The sequence below is a fragment of the Embiotoca jacksoni genome, unplaced genomic scaffold, assembly GCF_022577435.1.
Source record: "Embiotoca jacksoni isolate LCO1_2020_lvr unplaced genomic scaffold, fEmbJac1.0.p SCAF_27, whole genome shotgun sequence".
Lineage (NCBI taxonomy): Eukaryota > Metazoa > Chordata > Actinopteri > Embiotocidae > Embiotoca > Embiotoca jacksoni.
The window spans coordinates 1,773,511-1,795,894 of record NW_027185378.1 but is presented as its reverse complement, the minus strand read 5'-3'; the positions used below and the strand labels follow the sequence as shown (position 1 = coordinate 1,795,894).

The 22,384-nt window shown below is 41.0% G+C and overlaps 3 protein-coding genes across 3 annotated transcripts; 1 reads left to right on the top strand and 2 right to left on the bottom strand.

Moving 5' to 3' along the window:
* Positions 1–147: 147 nt before the first annotated feature.
* On the bottom strand, positions 148–9,324 carry ganc (glucosidase, alpha; neutral C; the record flags this gene model as incomplete). The annotated part of the gene is made up of 19 exons (XM_069160451.1): positions 148–520; positions 1,399–1,502; positions 1,635–1,747; positions 2,885–2,998; positions 3,088–3,162; positions 3,259–3,335; positions 3,448–3,512; positions 3,644–3,712; positions 5,622–5,796; positions 5,880–5,981; positions 6,066–6,162; positions 6,239–6,382; positions 6,525–6,604; positions 7,194–7,320; positions 7,401–7,636; positions 7,715–7,859; positions 8,083–8,266; positions 8,391–8,487; positions 9,204–9,324. Coding segments are annotated over 19 exons (2,235 nt in total), but the record flags the coding sequence as incomplete, so codon positions are not given.
* A 148-nt stretch (positions 9,325–9,472) lies between these two features.
* LOC138204906 (neutral alpha-glucosidase AB-like) lies at positions 9,473–11,057 on the bottom strand. Its single transcript, XM_069160450.1, has 5 exons — positions 10,930–11,057; positions 10,413–10,475; positions 10,211–10,313; positions 9,845–9,972; positions 9,473–9,653 (listed from the first exon to the last, which is right to left on the bottom strand). The coding sequence occupies exons 1-5, from the start codon at positions 10,956–10,958 to the stop codon at positions 9,473–9,475; spliced, it is 504 nt and encodes a 167-aa protein (XP_069016551.1). The 5' UTR covers positions 10,959–11,057.
* Positions 11,058–11,620: 563 nt separating this feature from the next.
* LOC138205068 (transmembrane protein 87A-like) lies at positions 11,621–22,178 on the top strand. The gene is made up of 20 exons (XM_069160718.1): positions 11,621–11,787; positions 12,737–12,794; positions 12,952–13,049; positions 13,913–14,029; positions 14,161–14,208; positions 14,293–14,334; positions 14,487–14,613; positions 14,719–14,780; positions 15,659–15,842; positions 15,936–16,035; positions 16,193–16,286; positions 16,398–16,471; positions 16,877–16,983; positions 17,486–17,544; positions 17,653–17,756; positions 17,833–17,909; positions 18,278–18,342; positions 18,490–18,542; positions 19,787–19,817; positions 19,941–22,178. The coding sequence occupies exons 1-20, from the start codon at positions 11,677–11,679 to the stop codon at positions 19,980–19,982; spliced, it is 1,653 nt and encodes a 550-aa protein (XP_069016819.1). The 5' UTR covers positions 11,621–11,676; the 3' UTR covers positions 19,983–22,178.
* The last annotated feature ends 206 nt before the right edge of the window (positions 22,179–22,384 follow it).

Sequence of the window (22,384 nt, the reverse complement as noted above, 5' to 3'; positions counted from 1 at the left end):
TTTTTTTTTTACCCTTGACTAAGCAATTATCCGCGTGAAGAAGAGGTCAGGTCACGCAACGCAAAACAATACGTGTGCTTCGTCAATAGGTTTCAGTTTAGCATGACGACATACCAACAATAAAAGAGAGTCTGCAAACAAAAGGGAAACATTCAGCACGGTGTTTATTCACTGAAGGAAACTCAAATCAATTCGTATTTCTATGATTATTGCAGATGTTTGTGATCACAGGTAAAAATGTACCTGGTTTCGGCAACAAACTTCAAAAAGTAAATTAAAGGTCAAAACAGGTCAAATAATTACAGAAACATGATCCGATTCTTTTTTTTAAAATCAACTAAAATCAGTCTTGTACTTTACGATTAATGAAATGATTTTTAACACATGCCCTGTCGCTGACATACCGACGGTCAGTCTATCTGTATGTCCCAGTCCGTCGCCACGCCGAGCTTCAGGCCGTTCACCGTCAGCGTGCAGCTCGTCTCCGCGTACTGAAACGCAGCCGAAGAGTCCGGAGCTCCTGGTGATGAAAACAAAACCGAGAAGAGCAGATAAAATCCTCCGTTTCCCAGATTTTCAGTGACATATTTCTGTGTTTACATCACTGACTTTAAATGTAAAAGTTATTAAAAATATAAAAAATAAAAGTTTGAATGCTTATTAAAACTAGTAAATCATGTACAATATTACAACAAACATTAAAAGGACTGATACGTCTCTGTTAATTGAAACTGTTGGATTGTTTTCAAAGGTCAGAGAGTAAAAACAGCAGACTGGTTTCATATGAAAAAGATTTTTTTTAAAAATCTAAAAGTTTTGATTGTCTGACATTAATTTCCAAAAACATAAACAAATGTATAGGGTAAAATTATCACACAATAACAGCAACCAATGTCTGTGTTTGACTGTTCAATCCACATAAATTTTGTGTTTTTAGCTGGATTTGTCCTTTCAACATTTTTCCACTCAAATACTGAAAGTACAAATTTGAGGTTCTTGTACTTTATTTGAGTATTTGCTTTAATATAACTTTATCATGCCGGAAAATTGTCCTACTTTTTATGATAAGAAACTATTTTAAAACCCTCTTGGATTCACTGGAAAATGCAAAGTTTTTTTTTTTTTTTTTAGCTTGTTGACTTTTTAAAGATACAGAAAGATCCAAACATATGATGATCTTATGGAACAAGATGTATTACTGTGGACTGAACTAACCAACAGGACCTAAAGTAGTTTAAGTAAGTGAAATGCACATTAAAGCAGCGGTAATATTAATCCAAAAAACATCAGTCATAACACTAAAACACTGACAGGGAGCATTTCATTTTAGTTTTCTTTTACTTGAAGTACATTTTGCTGATAATGTCACCTGTAAATAAAGGTTTCAGAACTCCTCACCTGACGCACGCACAATCACAGCGGCCGGTTTGCTCTTCACTCCGAGGACGATGATTAGCTGCACGACGGTATTACAGTCGAACGTTCCCTCTTCACTGGCAGGACTGAGAGAAGCGGCATCAGCAACAGAAATCATCATTTGTTTGATTGATTTAACTTGAGAAGCAGCATGTCTCCTCTATTTATTTATTTATTTTCCACATGTGGAGGAGGCGTGTTGAGGAGGCGCGACTCACCGGCAGAGCAGACGACCCGACAGCATGTCGAACCTGCGCAGACAGAAGGCCTTCCTGTCGCGGTATCGGAAGGAGTGACCGTCGTCCAGGTACAACTCTCCACCAGCACTGCCCTGCGGAGACAACGGACTACAGTCAGGAATAATTAAAGTTACACAGGTCACTAGTCTGAACACAAAAATACTCAGAAAGAGTCATACTTTATAATATTTTGGCGTGATTCAAATTTACTTTGTCTAAAAGTCACAATTTAGCCTCAAACTCACAAAATTACACTTTTAATTTCATTGTTCTGGCTTTTAGTTTGTTGGATTTTCTGTTTTACTTTGTAAACGTGTTTAAGTACACCTCACTTCCTGCCTGTGTGATTAACGTGCCTACCCGGATTAGTTTCAGCTGTCCCTCGTTGTCCCCCTCTCCCTGGTGTGTTTGTTCTCCTCTCTTTGTGTTAGTTTGTGGTTTCTGTTCTCGGTAAGTCCACATCCTCCTTCAGCTCTTTGTGTCTTTTCTAGTCTACGTCACAAAAGTGTCTCTGTGTTCCGCCAGTATCTCACCTGTTTTTGACCTCGTACGCTTCATGGACTGTGTTTAGTTTGGGTGTTGGCTTTGGATCTGGAACCTTCATCATCAAGTCAACAAGCTCGGACAAATAAAGCATTTTCCAGCAAATCCAAGACGGTTTTAAAACAGTTTATTTAGCTTAAAAAAATAGAAGAATTTTCTCAGCACATAAAGGAACATCTGATCCTTCAGTTTATTAAGAAAATTCTAAATCAATATATTTTGATGGTTTTCACTGGACAGGGAGGGGATGAAACTGTCAGATAAATGTAGTGGAATAAAAAGTACAAGATTTACCGCTGAGATTTTAATGGAGTCGAAGTATAAAGTTGCATTAAGTAGAAATACTCCAGTAAAGTACAAATACCATAAATGTGTAACCACTGCAACTTACAATTCTGAATTTTCCATTATTATTAGTGTCCTCAGTTTTTCTGTTTTATTACAATACAGCTTTAGGACACTACAAACTAACTTGGAATCATCTCAAAAGCACCAGACAGACCAATCAGTATTGATTTAGTTTTTGTTTTTTATCCATGCATAATGTGGGTGGGAAAAACACAAAGCAGATTGCAGAGCGTTCCTAATTTTCTAGTATGCCCGAGTCTGTCCAAGCTCATGGTCCAAATTACAGCTTTTAAATATCTAAACAAAAACCAGCTGCCCAACGTCTTCCGGTTTGTTACCTGAGAGTTTAAAGCCACAGTGATTGAGAGGGGGAGCTGCTGGAGATCCGCTGTGCAGGATCCACTTCCTGTTGATCTGCAGACCACCGAGCCGCCGCGCTGGAACACTGGAACCTGAGCAGAGACAACATTTCGATATTCTTCGGCTACATTCGGTATTTTGGAGGCTGTCATTGTCCTTTCATAGAATAATGAACACTAACTGTGTCCAAGGTGACCGGAAGACTCAGAGTCCGTCCTCCTTTGTACGTCTTTGCAGCCTGGACGTCATACCAAATCTAAGAACAGAAACTTTCTTTAATATAAAATCCACACTGAGGTGTCAGATTAATATTCCTTGAATATATAAACATGTTACCTGCTGGTTCATTTACCTCTCCAGATCCAGGAAGCAGGACTTTGACTTCTCTGACGCAGGGTTCTGTTACAGGATGGGCCAGCAGCGCTCCTCCTGCAGGAAATAAAACACTCAGAAATAAAAAAAAATAAAAAATAAAAAAAAGTGCAATAACACTGTGTAACAATGCAAAAGTAAAAAAAAAAAAAAAAAAAAATGTAATCACCGATCATGTACTGGTCGTCCACAGTGAAGGTGGTCGGATCGCTCGGGAACTCCACCCACAGAGGTCTGCACAGTTTTTAAATGAAGTTCGTGTTAGTAAACCTTCATGCAGGATGGACACTGACCTCTAGTGCCTGAAACTGCCCAGAGTGTAGTTGCTGTACTGGAGCTGAGCAGCAGATGGCAGCAGCACTAACCTGAGAGGAGGCAGACCAGAGGTGTGAGCCTGGTGGAACAGCGTGTACCAGTAAGGCAGCAAGCAGTACCTGACGACACAGGAGGTAAGTGTGTTATTTTACAGATAATCAGACAAGTATTTTTTCTTTTATCCGATACTGCAAACCCACACAACAAACGAGGAAAAGGAGCCAGCTGTGTTTTAGTTCAGGTTCTGTTAAAAGGTAGTTTTTCCTTCCCACTGCTGGATGTTTTACTTCCTGTTAAAGCAGGGGTGGGCAAACTTTTTGGCTCAGGGGCCACATTGACTTTTAAAATTTGACAGACGGGCCGGGCACCAGATGCATACATATCAAACATAAACATAAAAAAGGCATGACAGTGTTAATACTTCCATTCACTTTTAGTGGGAACAGTGTTGTTGATCACCCTTCTTTGCCAGTGCATCGAAGTCTGGTGTTAGTTTTGTTGTGTGTTCTCAGAACAGATCTGAGGTGTTCATCACTCAACTGGGATCTGTGAGGTGCTTTGTTGGTGTTCGTCACACTAAAAGTCTGTTCACACACGTACGTAGAGACAAACAACACCAGCATCTTCTGTGACATCTTCTGGATGTTTGGAAATTTGGCTGCTTTAATGAAGCATAAAACTCATCCAGTTTAAGAGAGTTGAACTTCTCCTTGAAGACGGTGTCACATTGGAGATCAATCAGTTCCAACTGCAGCTCCTGTGGCGCCGTTTCAGGGTCTCGTGTGAAGGGACACGAGACCAGCTGAAGGGACATGAGACCAGCTGAAGGGACATGAGACCAGCTGAAGGGACACGAGACCAGCTGAAGGGACACGACACCAGCTGAAGTGACTTGTCAATTTTTCCAAAATCAGAGAACCGATGGCAGAATTCTCCGTGCAGGTCATCCAGTGATTTCCTGTATGTCTTCATGTCGAGGACGTCTTTCAGCGTAGGGAAATGAGCAAATGACTTGTTTGACATTTGCTTTGTGAATAAAGCTAGCTTGGTTTTGAAGGCTTTGACGTTTGTGTACATTTCATGCACAAACTGGTCTTTCCCTCGTAGCTTCACGTTCAGCTCATTCATGTGTGTCAGTACGTCCACAGCAAAAGCTAAATCACAAAGACAATCTGTGTCACTCAGCTCAGGAAAATCGTCAGCTTTCTCAAGTAGCTCCAAAAATGAGATAATCTCCTGTTTGAGCTCCCAACACTCGTTGACATACTGGTTGTTAGCGCAATTAGCATGCTCGGTGGAAAAGTGACGGCTGATGTTGTATTCCTTTAAAACCGCAACGGTTTCTTGGTAAATAAGACACACAGCCTTCGACCGGACTTCAGTGAAAAAGGATTTAGTCGTCCGTTCCTTATTGAACACTCGGCGCTCGCTGTCGACTTTTCTTTGGCCCGTTCATTGTTGCAGATGTGTTCAGAGCAGCAGCAGAGTAACAACAGAGAGCAGCCCGGCCTCCGCAAAATCAAGTCAACGTGTCACTGCGCCTAGTGCGCCACCTGGTGGACCGCCAGGTATTACAGGACAAGGTCAAATGAATGCAGTCATAATTATGATGTGATTTGATTTGGGCAATTCTGTACCAATCTTCGGCGGGCCGGATTAAAAAGACCAACTGTTAAAGGGTAGTTGTTTTTTTCCCCTCCCAGCCGCTCGCAAGGAAATTGTTGAATTGTTGGGTTCCTCTATATTGTTGTAAGGACTTAAGTGCCTTGAAATAACCTGTTGTGTTGTTTTGATGCTGTATAAATAGAATTGAATTTAAATTTTCCTGACTTTCACGGACTAAATAAACTGACCTATAAAAGAAAAATACTTTGTGGGAAACATTTCAGTTTGATAAATGGCAGCTCAGTTAAACTAAACTCCATAATGTTCCAGGACTCGGGCCAAAAAAAAAGATCCAACCCCCTGACTTTAATGTCTGGAAGAGACTTTTTTTTTTTTATCCTTTGGGAACCCTGCAGCTCGTACCTTTGTTGGATCGCAGTGCGGATCGCAGCGGTGACGTCCTCCCCGAAGAGCCAGGGCTCCCGACGCTTCATCATCTTCGCGGAGTGACCGCGGAAAAACGGCTGCAGGGCGGCAGCCTGGTACCAGCGCACCAACAGCTCCGGCTTGGGGTCGCGAAAAAACCCTCCGACGTCGGCTGAAAGAAGACAGTGACTCAACCGCAAGATGAAATGGCGAGAAAGTGGCACATTAACAGTCAGTATGGACTAACGTACTTGCCTCCACAAAATGCGATGCCTGCCAGGCTCAGAGACAGAAGCATGGGGATCGAGATCTTCAGGTACTCCCAGCTGGCTACGTTGTCGCCCGTCCAAACTGCTCCTGCATCCCAAACAACGAGAGAAACATTCACACACTGAGACGTGGAGATGGATCAAACATTTATTTACGTTTGAAATATCTCACCAAGTCGCTGTGACCCGGCGAAGAAGGAGCGCGAGAGGACGAAAGGTCTCTCTGAGCCCCCTGAGCGAGTGATCAGACCCTCCACTGTGGCCAAGTGCTGTGGCAGAAAACACTTTATTATTTTATTTGAATGCACAGCAGCAATCCAGGCGAAGAAACAGAAGACTGCTCACCTGGTAAAAGCCGTACAGGTTGTGTAAGTCCCGGTGCTCCCAGCCCCCATAATGTACTGCGTCCTTTGGCATCGTCTGCTCTGGTCCGTTGAAAACAGACGGTTCGTTCATGTCGTTCCACACGAATAATGACGGTGTGGATCCCTGCAGCAGAAATGATGACATTTAATCTCTGAATATTGAGTTATTAAGTAGGAGTAATAAAGGATTTTTTTTAAGGTGCCTGCAGAAATCTCACAAACGGACAAATTCAACTTCCTTCTGTTTTGAACATTGTTTCTTGTACCTTGTATTTTTCCAGGCTGAAGCAGCCGGAGTACCACGCTCGGGTTTCTGGGCTGCTGAAATCGATGTAGGAGGAGTCGCCTGTGAGAGACGTGAACATAGAAAAGACACGTATGACGACGTCGTCCGATGTCCACTGAACCTTTTAAATGTTCCTACGGAGTCTAAAAGAGGTCAAAATAGCAGCAACACATCAGAGTCTACATGAAACATCTCGCAACACGTAAAAAAAATCAAAACATCTTATCTCCATTTCACGTCTTTGTTGTATTATGTGAGGTATTGCTTATGTTGGTCATGTTTGTATGATCTTTTAGGATTATGTCCTTATTTTATTATCCTAATTTATGGATTTTCTATTTATGTATCTTAATACTTTGTTATATAGCAAATTTATTTTTGCTTTCAAGTATATTAGGCCAAAAAAAAAGCCACATTTAGCATGATGGTGCTGCCTATACAAGCTTGAGAGCCATTTATGGACCATATATGGTGTCAAACACGCCCCTTAGTGTTTCAAAGGATCTGGATCAGGGATTAAATCAGGATTTTCCAGCTATCCTGGTTTAATTAAGATTGACATAGATGTATTCTGTGCAGATAACTTGCTCAAAGTGTGTGTTACATTTTTTTTTGTATGCAATTCTTTTTGCAGTAAAACAAACATTACCTGGCCAGCATGAGCCCTGATAGATCTGTCCCTCTCTGTCCTTCACAAAATGTCCTCCGTCTGTGGCCTCGCGGTAGAGCGACCAATCAGGATCCACCTTAATGTGGGGATCACTTATAACGACCAGCTAAAAAAAGATATTAAAAAAACAAACATGAGGTCATAAAATGCTTTTAAACGTTGCAAATGTCGCACCTAAAAACTGACCTTCCTCCTCTTCGTCTCTAGGTGGCGCTGCAGGTTCGCCGGTTCCGGAAAAAGCTCGGGGTCCCAGGTGAAGTAGCGCTTCCCGTCCGTGTGCTCGATGTCCAGCCAGATGACGTCATATGGAATGTCGTGGCGATCGAATCCAGCGTCCACGGCCTTCACGTCCGCCTCGTCGTCGTAGTTCCAGCGGCACTGGTGGTACCCGAGGGCGAACAGCGGGGGCAGAGCCTGATGTCCTGACACACAGAGACAAGTCTTCAGTCTTTAAGCTCTTTATTTCACCTGTTAATGTTTCCATGAAACAGTAAACCCACCTGTGAGCTGTGCGTACTGGGAGAAGAGCTGCGCTGGACCGGGTCCGAGCAGAACCGTGCAGTCGATGACGCCGCTCTCTGACAGCCAGTGGACGTCAGTCCGAGGCTGCAGCCGCCTCCGCTTCTCCGCTGGGGTCTCGTCCTCCTGGGTTTTATGCGATTGGAAATGATTTTTAAAAAGATAATTCAACTTCTTGCGATCCATTTTCATGGTTAAAATTAGGTTGTAAGTTTTAATTAGTAGCAAGAGAGTCGTTATGTGGAGGTTTTGATCTGTGAAATCCAAGTCATAAATCTGCTTCTGCAACTTTTGGTGCCTGGAAAATCAAAGCCGAGAAGCCCAGCACTGCACTGACTCGATGGTTTACCTGATGCTCTGCGGGGGAATACTGTACGTTCACGTAAGTCTCTGATGCATTGAGCCAAAACACCCCCAGAGTCTGGTCCGGCTGGTGGGCCACCATCAAAGGAACGGAGCCGTACAGGCCGAGGCGGCTGTGCAGGTCATAGGCGAAAACATCCAGGTTGTACAGCCGGTAAGGTTCTCCGTCTCTGTGAAGACAGTTCGGGAAACTTGTTTAAGCTGCAGCCGACGGGATACGCGGACAGATGACGAGGTTACAGATGATATAGTGTGTGTGTGTGTGTGTGTGTGTGTGTGTGCGCGTGCGCGCGCCTCGTGTCTTTGAGCTGCAGGTGGTCGGAGTGTTCAGGTAGACCGTAGACGTGCTTGAACCCGTGAAGACAGATGTCGGCTCCGATGCTGCTCGGACCTGCAGATGTACAAGATGTACGTCCATCTTTACAGAGCATTTTTGAGTTTCATTAACTTCCGTCTCTGTTCCAGACGGTGTACTTCCCTTTGCACACTCGCATATAGTACTTTTATGTTAGTACACCTCCTTGCATAGTGCTTGAACTTCGTCAGAGAAGCGTTGTCTCAAACTACACGTACCGGAAATAACCGTCACATTTGAACGCATCACCCGCCAACAAATCTGCAGCCCTGTTTGGGTATTTTTCCCCCCCAGAAATCAATAGATCATCTCCCCTTTGCATCATGGAGGATCCATCTGCCTTTACTATGAATAAACCTCACTTCCAAATGATCTTTCCTTTTTTAAATGGAAAAATAAACACTTCTGTGCTGGGTTCAGAAACGGCTGAGGATTCCTCAGACGCTGCAGTGACCGAGATGGCGACTGTTGAGGGTAAAAAGTGTCACCTTCAGTTTGAGGACTGTTTTGAGTACATCATCCAGGTACCTTTAGTGCACTGCCTGTTCTATACTTTACAATTTGAACAAATGTATGCACTCAAAATGTTATTAAATATTGCAGTTATTATAGTCATTATTAGATGCATTTGGTTTTTATCTTTTTTCAGATATAAATTTAAGAATCTTCTCCACTGTGTTTTTTTTGTAAAAGCTTCTGAAATGAGACCACAACTATCAAAAAGGTTGTAGATATTCGCATTAGGTACAAACCGTTCGCCTTGACATCCACAAACTGCCTGAACGTTTCCCTCCATAATGAATCTGTGTCGCCCTCTTGAAGCTGAAATAAAACAAAGGTATTTATTGACCGGATTAAGCTTAATTTAGGAGTAATATTACACCGTAATAAGTTATTCTCTTACCTCACTACTACACGATGCAGCCGAGAGGAGAAACACAAAAAACAAAACCACAGTTTATTATTTAATTTGAGTGCACGATTGGCTGGTTTTCGAGCACATGAATCTTCCCTGCGTACTTCACCTGGGCGGCTCCTGCTGCTTCTCAAACCACAGTTTGCCTTCAGAGTTGAACGTCAGCATCACTTCCTGTTCACACAGGACCTCCAGCCGGAAAGGGAAATGCCACACGCGGACCCGGTGGCGTCCCGAAGACCACGAGAGGGTGACGGAGTCCTCGGTCTGTCTGTCCACTCTCAGCCTGCCGGATGATGAGAGAAAAGGTCAACTGTTGTCCGGGTGACCAAACGAATAAAGGTGCAGTCAAAACAAGTCCACCACCATAAACCTGGATATAAAACCAAAGTGAATGTACTCTCGTCAGCTGAAAACATCCTCGCGGGTGTGTTTTGAGGACTATAAATCATAAAACAGAGATGATGCACGTCTTACTGTTCACACTGAGGATCCCCTGTTATCACATCTGGAACTCTGTAACGTGCTTTAACAGGCTGGAGGTCGTCTATTAATATCCTTACGGTGCCACGATTGCAAGGTGACAAAGAAAGAAGCAGTTTGTTCTGTAAAAAAAGAGGTTAAAATGATTTTTTTTTTTTGGACCACAAAAGCTGCAGAATTGTGTGCAGGATTTCGTAAATGCAACCAACTCTGTCCGAAGCTCTAAAAACGACACAAACTTTTGACTTTTTATACGTCAAAGATTAAAACACAAGTGCAGTATTTGAACAGCTGATTGCTTAAATGGTGTGAAGGTGAATAAAGATGATTTATTTTGATTTTCAGATGACTAATACTGACCTGCGTGTCAGGATCCAGCAACTCGAAACAGGCCCCTTTCTCTGTGAGCACCATGGTGTCCAGAAGAGCTCGGTGCTGCAGGTTCGGACCCTGAATCTGTCGCCTCGAAAAGAGACAAGGAAACCCTCAATATGCATTCTTAATTATAGAGATATGTGTGTATTATATAGTTTATGAATTTGGTATTGAAGCCCTACCGTACCTGTAAAAAGCAACATGCTCACTTTTCTTGAACTTTTGTTCCCCCTCATCGCCGGGGACAACGCTGAGAAACAAGCAGAAAGAAGTTCACACATCATTTTATTTACTTCATTTTTACACAATTTTAGACTCACAACTTACTTCAATGATTTTCCCTGCAAAAGTGTATATATATTTTTTTTATTTATTTATTTTATTTTATACACTTTATTAATCCCCGAGGGGAAATTTCTTCACTACAGCAGGGGGGCTCTCAGGGGGGAGATGCTGCAGCAGGCTGCCACTAGCGCGGCGCCAGGTAACCTGACCTGAGGTGCATGTTTTTGGATATATATATATATATATTTTTTTTTTTTTTTAAAGAAATACAAAACTTCAAATGGTGGTCATATAGCTACATGCTTGAATGGACAGGCAGAGAAGTTTCCCGAACTTCATAAATGTAAACAAACAAGACATGCGCCGTAAATATCAAAGGTCAACATGAGAGCTTCACGTTGCAAACAACATATTCATACCTAACAACGGTCTCGATATTTCCCGCCATTTCGAGCAGACACGGGAAAACGGTCTGTTGTAATCCTCATATTACTTTCCTCTGTAAACCTCCAGACTCTTCTTGACAGCAACAGTGTAGCAGCAAAGATCACGTGCAGGAAATGACGGCGTCAAACCTTACAAAATTACCATCAAGCACGCTTCCGTTTTGGACTTCCTCCCTTGCGTGTGCATTTTTAATACACTACCAGTCATAAAGCCATTCAGAATTTATACATGTGAGTATATTTATTTTGCACAGTAAATAATTAATGTAATTTAAATGTATTTTATTTCATTTCTATTCGTACGTTTTTTGTATTTTTGTATTTGTAAAGTTTATGATATTTTCATTCTTAATTTTGTTTTTTGTTTTTGTAAGTGTTATTTTATTTGTATTCTTAAACTCTAATTTATTCTATTCTATTTGTATCTTAAAATGTTATATTTAAATCATTACATTTTAGTTTTGTATTTTATTTTATTTGTATTCTTAAGATTTATTGTATTCTATTTGTATTTGTTAATTTTTTATTTTTTTTTGAAAATCATGTTTAAATTATATTTAAGTTTTTGAAGTCATAATATTGTGTCCCCTGAATGCTGTCACCGGCAGCGGGCTGTTTTTTTTCCCGGTATCCTGGCGCACTCTCGTGGTAACAGGGACGAGCATCCGGGACTGGAGGCGGACACGCGACTGACTGACCAGTCCTGTAGTACAGCCACCAATGAAGATGCCAGATGCTCAGACGCATCGGCTATGTTTGCTGCTTTTAGCGACGGTTTTCCGTCCCGGGACAGCGGCAGAGGTCTCCGTGTGGAGCGTGAACATCAACTCGGTCAGTGTTACGCATTCAGCTTTATGCATTTCGGTGGTTGTTCCAGGGTCTGTCGTGCTAACATTTCTGTAGCAGCTGTTAGCCGAGGAAGCTAACTACCTCCCAGCAACGCTTCTTCCCACTAAACCTGTCAGAAACACTAATTATAGGTTTTGACAGTTCTCGTTACGCCTGTCTCCTATAATGAACGTGTCATTTGTACATTTCCCCGATTTAAAATGTAAGCCCTGCGTTTTAATTACGCCATTATCTCCTGCCAGATAGCAGTCAAAAGGTAAAATGCTACCAAAGGCAGGTGATGTGTCCAGACATTATTTGCAGGTGCTGTCAGTAAAAATAAATATATTATAACGGTTTGTATTTTGGCTGAGGTGACGGTAGTTCAGCCAGTTCAAAGTGTTGTTGGTTAGTCTTGCTATTAACATCTATCAGAAAAAACTGTTAATTGTGGTTAGAATCAAATCTATCAGCAGCTGTTATGGAGGTCCATGAGTGTCACAAAAATACTGATACGATATTTATTACAAATACATCGATAAATGTATTTGCGAATTAATTATGGCTTTACGTTACAAAATGATACCTTATTCAGGATTTAGATCGAATAAAAAGGGATTTAAAAACAGATTTACATAAACAACATAAAACACATCAAATATAAAAATACATTTATCTATTTGAAAATACAGTTTAAAAAAAATAAATGAAGACATTTTTTGGAATGCACATTTTATTCAGGCTTTAAAAAGGCTGTTTCCTTTCTCATTTCCATTTCTCTCCTTTATCCAGAATTTTAGAGGAAACTACAAGTCCAAGGTGCAACAATTTCAGTTCAATCGGTTGTGTTGAAAGTAATTAACGTTCTGGAGGTGCATCCTGATCACTGATGGCCTAAAGTGGATCCACCGGGAGCGCTGATGTTGACATGTCATCTCTGTTTGTTTTTCAGACACAGGATGCCGTGTTTCGGAAGACGCTGTATGCCAACACCACCATCTTCATAAAGTGTAATTAGCCCGACTTCTCCGGTCTAAAACAATTTGTCTTAACATACAAAATGCAAACATAATCTATTTTTATTATTTATTGCATCACTGCTGCAAGGCTTTGAACACCACACATTTTCTGAGGCCTTATTTCTACTCCTCTCTTCTCTCGCTGCAGTCCAGGGTGACACGGGGTCATGTGACAGGAACCTGGCCTTCAACATCAGCTGGTACCTGCGCTCATCTGTTTGCTATAACGAGGTGTTTAACACACCTGTGAGTATCCAGTTCACGGCTGTATCCAGTTTGTCTGTGACGTTTCAGCTCAGTGACTCAAACAGTCAAATCTTGCTGTTTTTGTTCAAACAACTTTTGTTTTCATATGACTGACCCGTCCTGTAGTACAGCTACAAATGAAGACGCCAGATGCTCAGACGCATCGGCTATGTTTGCTGCTTTTAGCGACGGTTTTCCGTCCCGGGACAGGTAAAAGTAGAAATACACCACAACACCACGACAGCAGAGTTTAGAAATAAAGTTAACGCATGTCGACAAATGTGACTAAACATTTCAGGAAAAATCCAACATTGATATATTTGAACAAAGGAGCTGGAAAACTGTCATTGTAGAAGTATTTAATGACAAATCTGAAGGTCACAAACAACCATAAATATTTTAAGAAATGCTGAGGGAACGCTTTATTCCCTCAACATTTAGGGAACATCTGTGTGATTGTAGATACAGAAAATATTGTTCGTTGACCCTGAACCATCGGTTATTAAAACATTGATGTTTTTTTTGTTTTGTTTTTGTTGTTTGTTTTCTTTGCCGTGAGTCACTTTGTGATTGTAAAGTGTTCTGGGAGCACGTTACACGATGATTTTACACTGAAAATATATATAATCAGCTGTTATGTGCAGGTTTTTAATCCTCATTATGTCACAATATCTCAACGTTTTCTGTAAGAATACATCCCAAAACATGAATATATATACTGAAATACTCATTGCTGCAAATTACTATAAATATGCACAATGTTTTTGTACCACTTCTTCTTTTTCTCCGTTAGTCCTGCCTATTTGGTAGTTATAACTTCAGATGATTATCTGACTGCAAGTTGTTGTTGTTTCCCTCTGAAGGACAACAAAGCGATGAACATGTTTGGGATGGATCACATGCTGAAGGACGGCTGGAGCGGTTTCTACAGTCAAGGCTACAAGTACTTCGACAACTGCTCGTCTCTCTTCTTACCGAAGGTCAGTGACGAAGACGACACATAAACACACATACACACATATACATAAAGTCGCTTTGGATAAAAGCGTCAGCTAAATGAAATGTAATGTAATGTAATATACATGTGTATGAACTCGGACCTCTCTCATAGGTGTATTACACTGACTTCAACCCCTACCAGCCGCTGTCCAGCCCAAAGGTGGGTGACGAGTTTCTCCGCAAAATCAACAAGCGTTACGAAGCTCTGATTTTCACATTTGCCATATTATGTTTCTCTTGTCAGAGTGATCCATCCAATCAGAGCCTGATTTGGCCTGCCAAGCCGGTAAGACGTGTTTGTGTCACTTTTAATATAAATAAATAATCGATATAGTTCAATTGTTCTGGAAACTTTCAGTTGTGTCTGAAATTTAGTTTTTCTTTTAAGTAAAGCAGCTCCATTTGGTTTCAAGACTTAAAATCAAGCTTTATTTGCAGGATATCAGTGCAGTGGCCAAAGCCTGGGAGGACAGTCCATACCTCTTCATCGTGAAGGTGCAGCCGTTGTTTCGAGGCGCCGAGGATGAAGACCTCGGAGCCGAGCAGCTCAGCTTTGTTTTTACAAGTGAGAAAAGGAAAAAAAAACCTGAATCTTTTTACATTTGCTCGACTCAGGATTTAATTTCAAAGACGTCTCTGCAGAAGTGACCGATTTCTTTTGACTCTGCAGTGAAAGTGGAGATGAAAGGACCACACGACTACTCCTCTCCTGCAGACTGGCCCCTGATGATGGTATGTGCAATAATATCTGGTGGTTGTTTTATCTTTCTTCATCCTCTATAAAGTTATTTGGAGGTTTTAACTCTTAAAGCGGAACACTGCAAAAACTGGATCTAACCCAGTAAAATAATCTTATATTTAGATTTAAATTCCAGTTTAAGGTCTGTTTTTAGTATAAAAGGAACATTTAGTACTTCAAGTAAATATCTATTGAGTTTTTCTGATGAGCATCTTTGAGTTACTGTTAACCAGATTTAAGAGACGTGTCAGTAAAATATCCACTTCAAGGCCGTAAAGATTTCTTTCTAAGATTTCAAATTGTTCGATCCTGAAATAAGAGATTGATTTTCTTGTTTTGAAAGTGAGGTACGAGTTTCTGTCTTTGAGTTCATGGTATATCATGTTGATGGAAGTTTCTGTGCTGGTTGTGGCTCAGATGGTAGAGCAGGTTAATTGTAAGGTCAGAGGTTTGGTTCCTGGTTCCTCTGAACCACATGATGAAGACACTGAATCCCAGGATGGATTGTCAAATTTAGATTTAAATCCAGGTTTAGGCCGACCAATTTCAAGATGAGCCAACTTGTGTCAAGTCACCACTCCATCACTATTCAGTAATTTCCACTTAAATCTTGTTTTTCACCCTTCATTATTTCAAGACTGAATTACGATTTATTTTGACTAATGTTCAGAGTTTTTCCACTTTTTTCTGAGTCTGATCTGAACTCATTTCATCTAAAAACCAGCGGTTTCTACTTATTTTAAAACTTCTCAGAGTTTATGTTTTTCCAAACTGGGACTGAGGCCATATTGGCCATAAAAAGAATCATTTTATGGAATATGTTGATCACCTGTTATTGAATCTGAGCCTCCCTCTCTTGTCACCGCCTCAGTTCTTCATGGTCATGTGCATCGTGTACGTGCTGTTCGGGGCCCTGTGGCTCTTCTGGTGTGCCTGCTACTGGAGGGACCTGCTGCGGATCCAATTCTGGATCGGCGCCGTCATCATCCTCGGCATGCTGGAGAAAGCCGTGTTCTACTCCGAGTACCAGAGCATCCGCTACAGAGGAGACTACAGTGGGACGCTTTTACAGATTTTTACAGACTTTTTCTTTTCGTATTTTTTTTTTGTTTGTTCTATATATGAATTTATCTATTTTTTCTTTGCAGTTCTGGGCGCTGTGATTTTTGCTGAGCTGCTCTCGGCACTGAAAAGATCCTTAGCTCGAATCCTCGTCCTCATCGTCAGTCTGGGCTACGGCATCGTCAAGTGAGTCAACTCCTTTAAAACTGATTCTTTTTTCTCACTATTTCAACATTTTAGATGTCATAATTCTTCACAGACTAAAACCCAGCGAAAGACTTGCTGAAAATATGAATAATTTCCTTCCATAAATAGATCTTTTTTCTGTCCCTCTCTTATTTAGGCCCAGGTTGGGTACCACGGTGCACCGGCTGGCCGCCGTCGGACTTCTCTACCTCCTCTTCTCCTCGGTGGAAGGAGTGCTGAGAGTGACGGGTGTAAGCGCTGCGTCTTCCTCAGTGACGGTTCAGACAAACGGACTTCTTATCGCCGTCTCGTTTGTCCTCTGCTGTCCTCTGCGTTTATAAAATCCTGTCTTCTCTCTGCAGGGTTTCTACGGGACGGTCGCCCTGGTGGCGAATCTCAGCCTCTCTCTCATCGACTCCTGCGTCATGTGGTGGATATCCTTTACTCAGCCAGCCGATGACGGGCTTCTAGGGTCCATTTAGGTTTTAAATTTTCAGAAGCGTTGCGCTCATAAAGACTATTTTCCACCAGTGCAGCTGCGACGCCACTGAAGTTAATTGCTGCCATTAAAGTTGTCTGCACTGTACCTTGGTGAGAAAGAGTGCATCGAAGTGCGCAGAGCAGATAAACCAGGCGGGACATCAGGCAGAGGAACGCATTGAGATTCTGATCCCTGTGCAGGCTCGTGATCATACATCCCGTCGTTGTGTCAACAAACCTGTGTCCTGGTGGAAAATGCACGTCACGCTGTTGGCTTTGTTTACTTGAACGCGCGCGCACGCACACACACACACACACACACACACACACACACGATGTTCTCCTTAATCTGCTTCTACATTTTCATCAGCCTGTCTCAGACCACTCGTCTCTTGAAGCTCCGCAGAAATGTGGTGAAGCTCTCTTTATATCAGCACTTCACCAACACACTCATCTTCTCTGTCGTTGGTGAGTCACAGCTGCTTTAGGGTCAAATTCGTCATTTAAAACTGAGATGATTCATGTGTCAGGATCTTTTTGATCCATTACTGTACGTTTACTGCCAGCTGTGGTTTATCAGGGTGAAACCGCTTCACTGACTCACTTCATATTTCGTTATCCAAATTATCCTGATATTGGCTGATATTGTTACCTTTGTGCAGCGCCAGGCTAGCTGGATCCCCCTGTTTCCAGTCTTAATGCTAAGCTAAGCTAACCAACTGCTCCCTCCTGCTATAATTTTACTCTTAACTCTCCACAAGAAAGGGAATATATGAATTAACCCGTATGAGAAATTATTCTTTTAACATCTATTAAGTAAAAGTTTCCTTTACAAATATTCTATTCATGTATTAAAAGTGTGTCTGCCAAGGCTGGAAGAACCTTTTGTCCCGTTTCTAATTTGGCCTCCTCTGATGTGCCGTCTCTGATCATTTGCATGTTTTTTACAGTGTTTGCTTTGTGTCCACAGCTTCCATCATCTTCATCATCTGGACCACCAAAGTCTTCAAGCTGGTCGACTGCCAAAGGGTCTGTTTATTTTCTGCTTTGACTGTTTGTTGTGTCGTGTTTCATTGTTTTTTTTGTGAGGTTTGAAGAGTAAACTTCCCTGTTCTCTGTTTTGAATCCTCTCTGCAGGATTGGCGGGACTTGTGGGTTGACGATGCCTTCTGGCGTCTGCTGTTCTCCACCATCCTGCTGGTCATCATGGTGCTGCTGCGGCCCTCAGCCAACAACCAGAGGTCAGAGGCTGACCCTGCAGCCCTAAAACGTCTTTTCAAACACGTGACTGACAGCCTGTGATCTGGTTCCTCTCAGGTTCTCCCATTCCCCTCTGATCGATGAAGATGATGAAGAAGAGGAGGCCAAGGAGCCCATGCTGAATGAAGCTTTTGGTAAAACACATTAGTTTTGTTTTAAATTGTAAAACCAGATAAACAAGGGTTGTTGATGTCACACAGATCAAGCAGCCATGTTTTCCAATAGATTTGTGTCGCATCTGCAAAGCTTCTATTCATTTCAAACCCAAATACTCTGTAAATAATCTGCTCATAATGTAGCACGGATCCTCTGAAGAGCACCTTGTCACTGTGGGTATTGTGTTGTGTAACCCCGGTCCCACTGAGGCCGTGATCTCAGTCTGTTCGGAGAAAACATTCACCGAGAAATCTTCATCTTTTAATCTTATTAGAGGAAAATTTGATTTTCTTGTAATCATATCATCGGACGAGGGATTTTTATGTTGTTGTGTTTTTTTTCCCAGAGGGAATGAAGATGAGAGGCTCGAAGCCCGACACGAATGGCTCCCATAAGTTGTTGAGTAAAGAGGTGGGTTGTGTCTCGTCTGCCTTCTACTCTCTTCCTGTATTCATACTTCCTGTATTCATACTTCCTGTATTCATACTTCCTTTATTCATACTTCCTTTATCCATTTGTGGTTTTCCTACTTAATTCTGTGTATTCTGCTGTTGTCAGGATGAAGACCTAAAATGGGTTGAGGAGAATATTCCCACAACTGTTGCTGATGTGTAAGTAAATTAAAGTTTTAGACATTAAGCTCTCGAGGACAGCGCAAGGTTTTCTTTAAAATACAACCCTGTTTTCAAGAAAAGTTTGGGTGCTGTAGAACATTTAGATACAAACTGAATTCAATTAAAAGAAGACAAAATGCAAATTTTGATTTGTCAGACCACAGGACAGTTTTCCACTTCGCCTCAGTGCATCTTAAATGAGCTCGGGTCCGGAGAAGGCGGCGGAGTTTCTGGATCATGTTTAAATCTGGTTTCTTCTTTGCATGGTGGAGTTTTAACCTGCATTTGTGGATGCAGCGATGAATTGTGTTCACAGACGATAGTTTTCAGAAGTGTTCCTGAGCCCATGCAGTGATTTCCACTACAGAATAGAGTCTGTTTTTAATGCAGATCACATCCATCCAATATTGTTTTTCAGTCTTTTTCCTTTCGTTTCCCTGAATCTTTTCATGATCTTATGAACCGTAGATGATGAAATCTACTAATTCTTTGTAGTTTTATGTTAAGAAACATTATTCTTAGATTTTTGCATTATTTTCCTACACAGTCTTTCACAGAGTGGTGAATCTCTCCCCATCTTCACTGCTAAGAGACTCTGCCTCTCTGAAATGCTCTTTTTATACCCAATAATGTTACGGGTCTGGTGCCAGGTAACCTAATTGGTTGTTAGATGTTCCACCAGGTGTTTTCTTGTAGCTTTACTCAACTTTTCCAGTCTTTTGTTGACCTTGTCTCAACTTTTTTTTTAAACGTGTTGCTGCCATCAAATTCAAAAAGAGCAAATATTTTTTTTTTATAGAACAATAATATTTCCCAGTTTCAACATTTGATGTGTTTCCTTTAATCTATTTTCAATTAAATATGGGTTTACATCATTTGCAAATCATCACATTCCGTCTTTATTTACATTTTACACAGCGTCCCAACTTTTTTTGTTGAACCCCGTCGGTGTTTGGCTCATCATTCAGTATTACACAACCTCGAACATTTGAGAATACGATATCGGCTTAAAAGCAGTAATCCTTCTTAATATGTCATATTGTGTCAGTTTATGTAAGTGTATTAATGTAGCTCACAGCACCTGATCAAGGACGGTTCAGACTAGAAAGGTATACGGTTAATCCTCAAACAGCAACAAGCAGAAGCAAACCACTCATGATCTTTAAATGTGGTTGTGATGCATTCACTGCCTCCTTCTCTGATTTTTTTTTTTTTTTTTTTTCCCCCCCTTCTCTGTACAGAGCTCTCCCTGTCATGCTCGACGAGGAGGAGGTAAAGCCAGTCTCATGATTCCAGTCCCATTTTAGCCTACTCAAAATGCTCCCGGTGATGACCTTTACTGGGCCGTCATTCCAGTCACACTGCTGATTTATTAATGTCTTTTTTTTTTTCCAGGAAATTCTGAAAACCAAGATGGAGAGGTCCAAAATGGAGTAGAAGCAAATGCCAGAACTCCATGTGAGAATGAGAAGAAAAGCGATCTCACCGAGTCCCGCGGCGACTCGTGTGAGTTCGGAGTGATGACCAAAAAAAAAAAAATTGGGAAAAGCCAACTGTTCTCTGCAGACACTTTAAATGTTTTATTTGATTTCACAGGTATTGTGTAACACGATAATAAGCTCAAAGAAGCATGACTGGTATGTAATATTAAGGCGGTACCGACTGTGCGTCCTCGAGTTGGGACGATTCGGTGGAAGGAAAAGTACATAGCAGAGCATTTTTATTCTTTTTTGGTTTTGTTTTGTTTCAATGATGTTTCTTCACTGTGACAAAGTTCAAAGGTCAAAATCAAACGGAAATGAGGCATGTTACACAACGCCTTTGCGGGAAAATAGAATATTTTAGTTAATAAAACTCCGTTGACGCGCTTACGAACTTCACCGCTACTAATGCAGCTTTAAAATGACTTTGAGCGTCACAACAACCATGAAATAACTCCTTTCACTATCAGACTTGAATTCATTTGAAGTGGTACAGAAAAGCCACATGACTGAATTATTTTATCCCCATTTAAGTTAGCGTTGGTGCTAAAAAAAAAAAAATAAATAAAAAAAAAGGAAGCTAGCCATCGGCCAGAGAGGGAATGTCTCACCAGACACCGGATTTAAAAACTCTCAAATCACAGATTTAACCATCACGATTGGTTTAATCAATATTGTTTAAAGTCGTTTAGCTTGAACGTATTGGATGTTGATTTCATGTGTAAAAACCACGCACTTCACCTTTTAATGGGCGGCGTGTGGTTCCTTCAGCACCGAGTAGACGACCAGAAAAATTGGGTTACGTTCAAATTGCACCTGACGGCACGACTCGTAACGCGTGGCGGTCGTGAAAACTTCAGACGATGGCGCAAACAGATGCTGAAAACACCTGAGTTACTCTGCGTAATCAGATTATATTAAAGCCGGCGCAGCCTCAACAGATGTGCTGTGCTATATATGTAAAAAGAAAAAAAAAAAGGCTGTTTTCAGCATGTGTTTTATCATATTACATATTTAATTGGTCAGACGATTCTGATTTAATATTTAAATGAGCAAGCTACTGTATCATATGATTAACCATTTAGCCAGATAACTAAAAAAAAAAAAATGTTTTAATGCTCTTAAGTAGCCATTTTCTAAGTGTTTCTTGTAGCCAGCAAATGATGTGTGTTTTATTTCTTAACACATAACGGCCACTTCGTTGTCTGGCTAACTGAGTAATCCTGAATTTGAGAGCTAAATGAGCCGCTGTTACTGTACGTCATCGGTGATTAATGATACTTGAAGCGTGTCGGGAAAGCGTGCTACGTGCGTGTTTTTCAGGCTGGGGGAATGTAATGACACTTTGTTATGGAGCTCTTTCAAAGCCAAGTATTTACTGTCGTAACACAGTTTATCAGTTGTGTCCGTTTTGTTGACACGAGCCAGATCACTTCTCTGGAATATTTACGCAGATCAGTTCAAACAGCTAATCATTTTTAACTTCAAAATTTGTGATTTATTCAAAATGAGATTTTTTTTTTTTCAGACCTATTAATAAGCATAAATGTGTGAAATTAAGCCTGTTTATTTTTCCTTTAATGATCGTTATTCACATAAGAGCAGTGATTTAGCTCCACTTAATGTTGTAATCTCCAAAGGGGAAATTTATGTTAGCCTCTGAAAAACAGAACTTATTGATTAGCCTCGTGGATGTTACATGGGCCTAAATTGAAAAGTGATTTACAGCATGTATGCGATCCTTTCTCACTCCAACCTCGACCGTACAGGCCGGAGTTTTATTTAGATCCTCACCCAGAATTCAGTAGCACAGGGTAGTTGTTCAAAGAGTAATGTAAACGATGAGTGGATAATTATCATTTCACCATAATTACAGATTCTGGAGCCTTTCCTAGTTGCACTGCAAAGTAGTCTCGCCTTATCTGTTGGAATTATATCCTCACCTGTGTGCAATCTACTGCAGAATGTGTGGATATTCTAACCTTGATTTTTATGTTTTTGTTTTTTATATTTGTTAAAGTCTAGTCTAATATTTTATTTCAGAGACACTGAAGCCCTATTTCTGGATTTGAGTCTGCATTGTATTGTGAAGCTGATGATATTGTATGGCTTTTTGCGTTTGTCCTGCAAATAAAGTTTATATTGAACAATGGTTAACGTGTCAGTTTTGTGTGAATTTGGGAGGAGGGTACGTTATGTGACTTTTACAACAGTTTTTATTGCTTCGGGATGATATAATTTAGAAGAATAATTATGATAATAGAGTTTAATTTGAAATGAAAACATTATACTTGTTTTTCTTCGATAAACTGAGGACATTTTACATAAGAATTTAAAAGTAGAGGATGGCAGTATCCT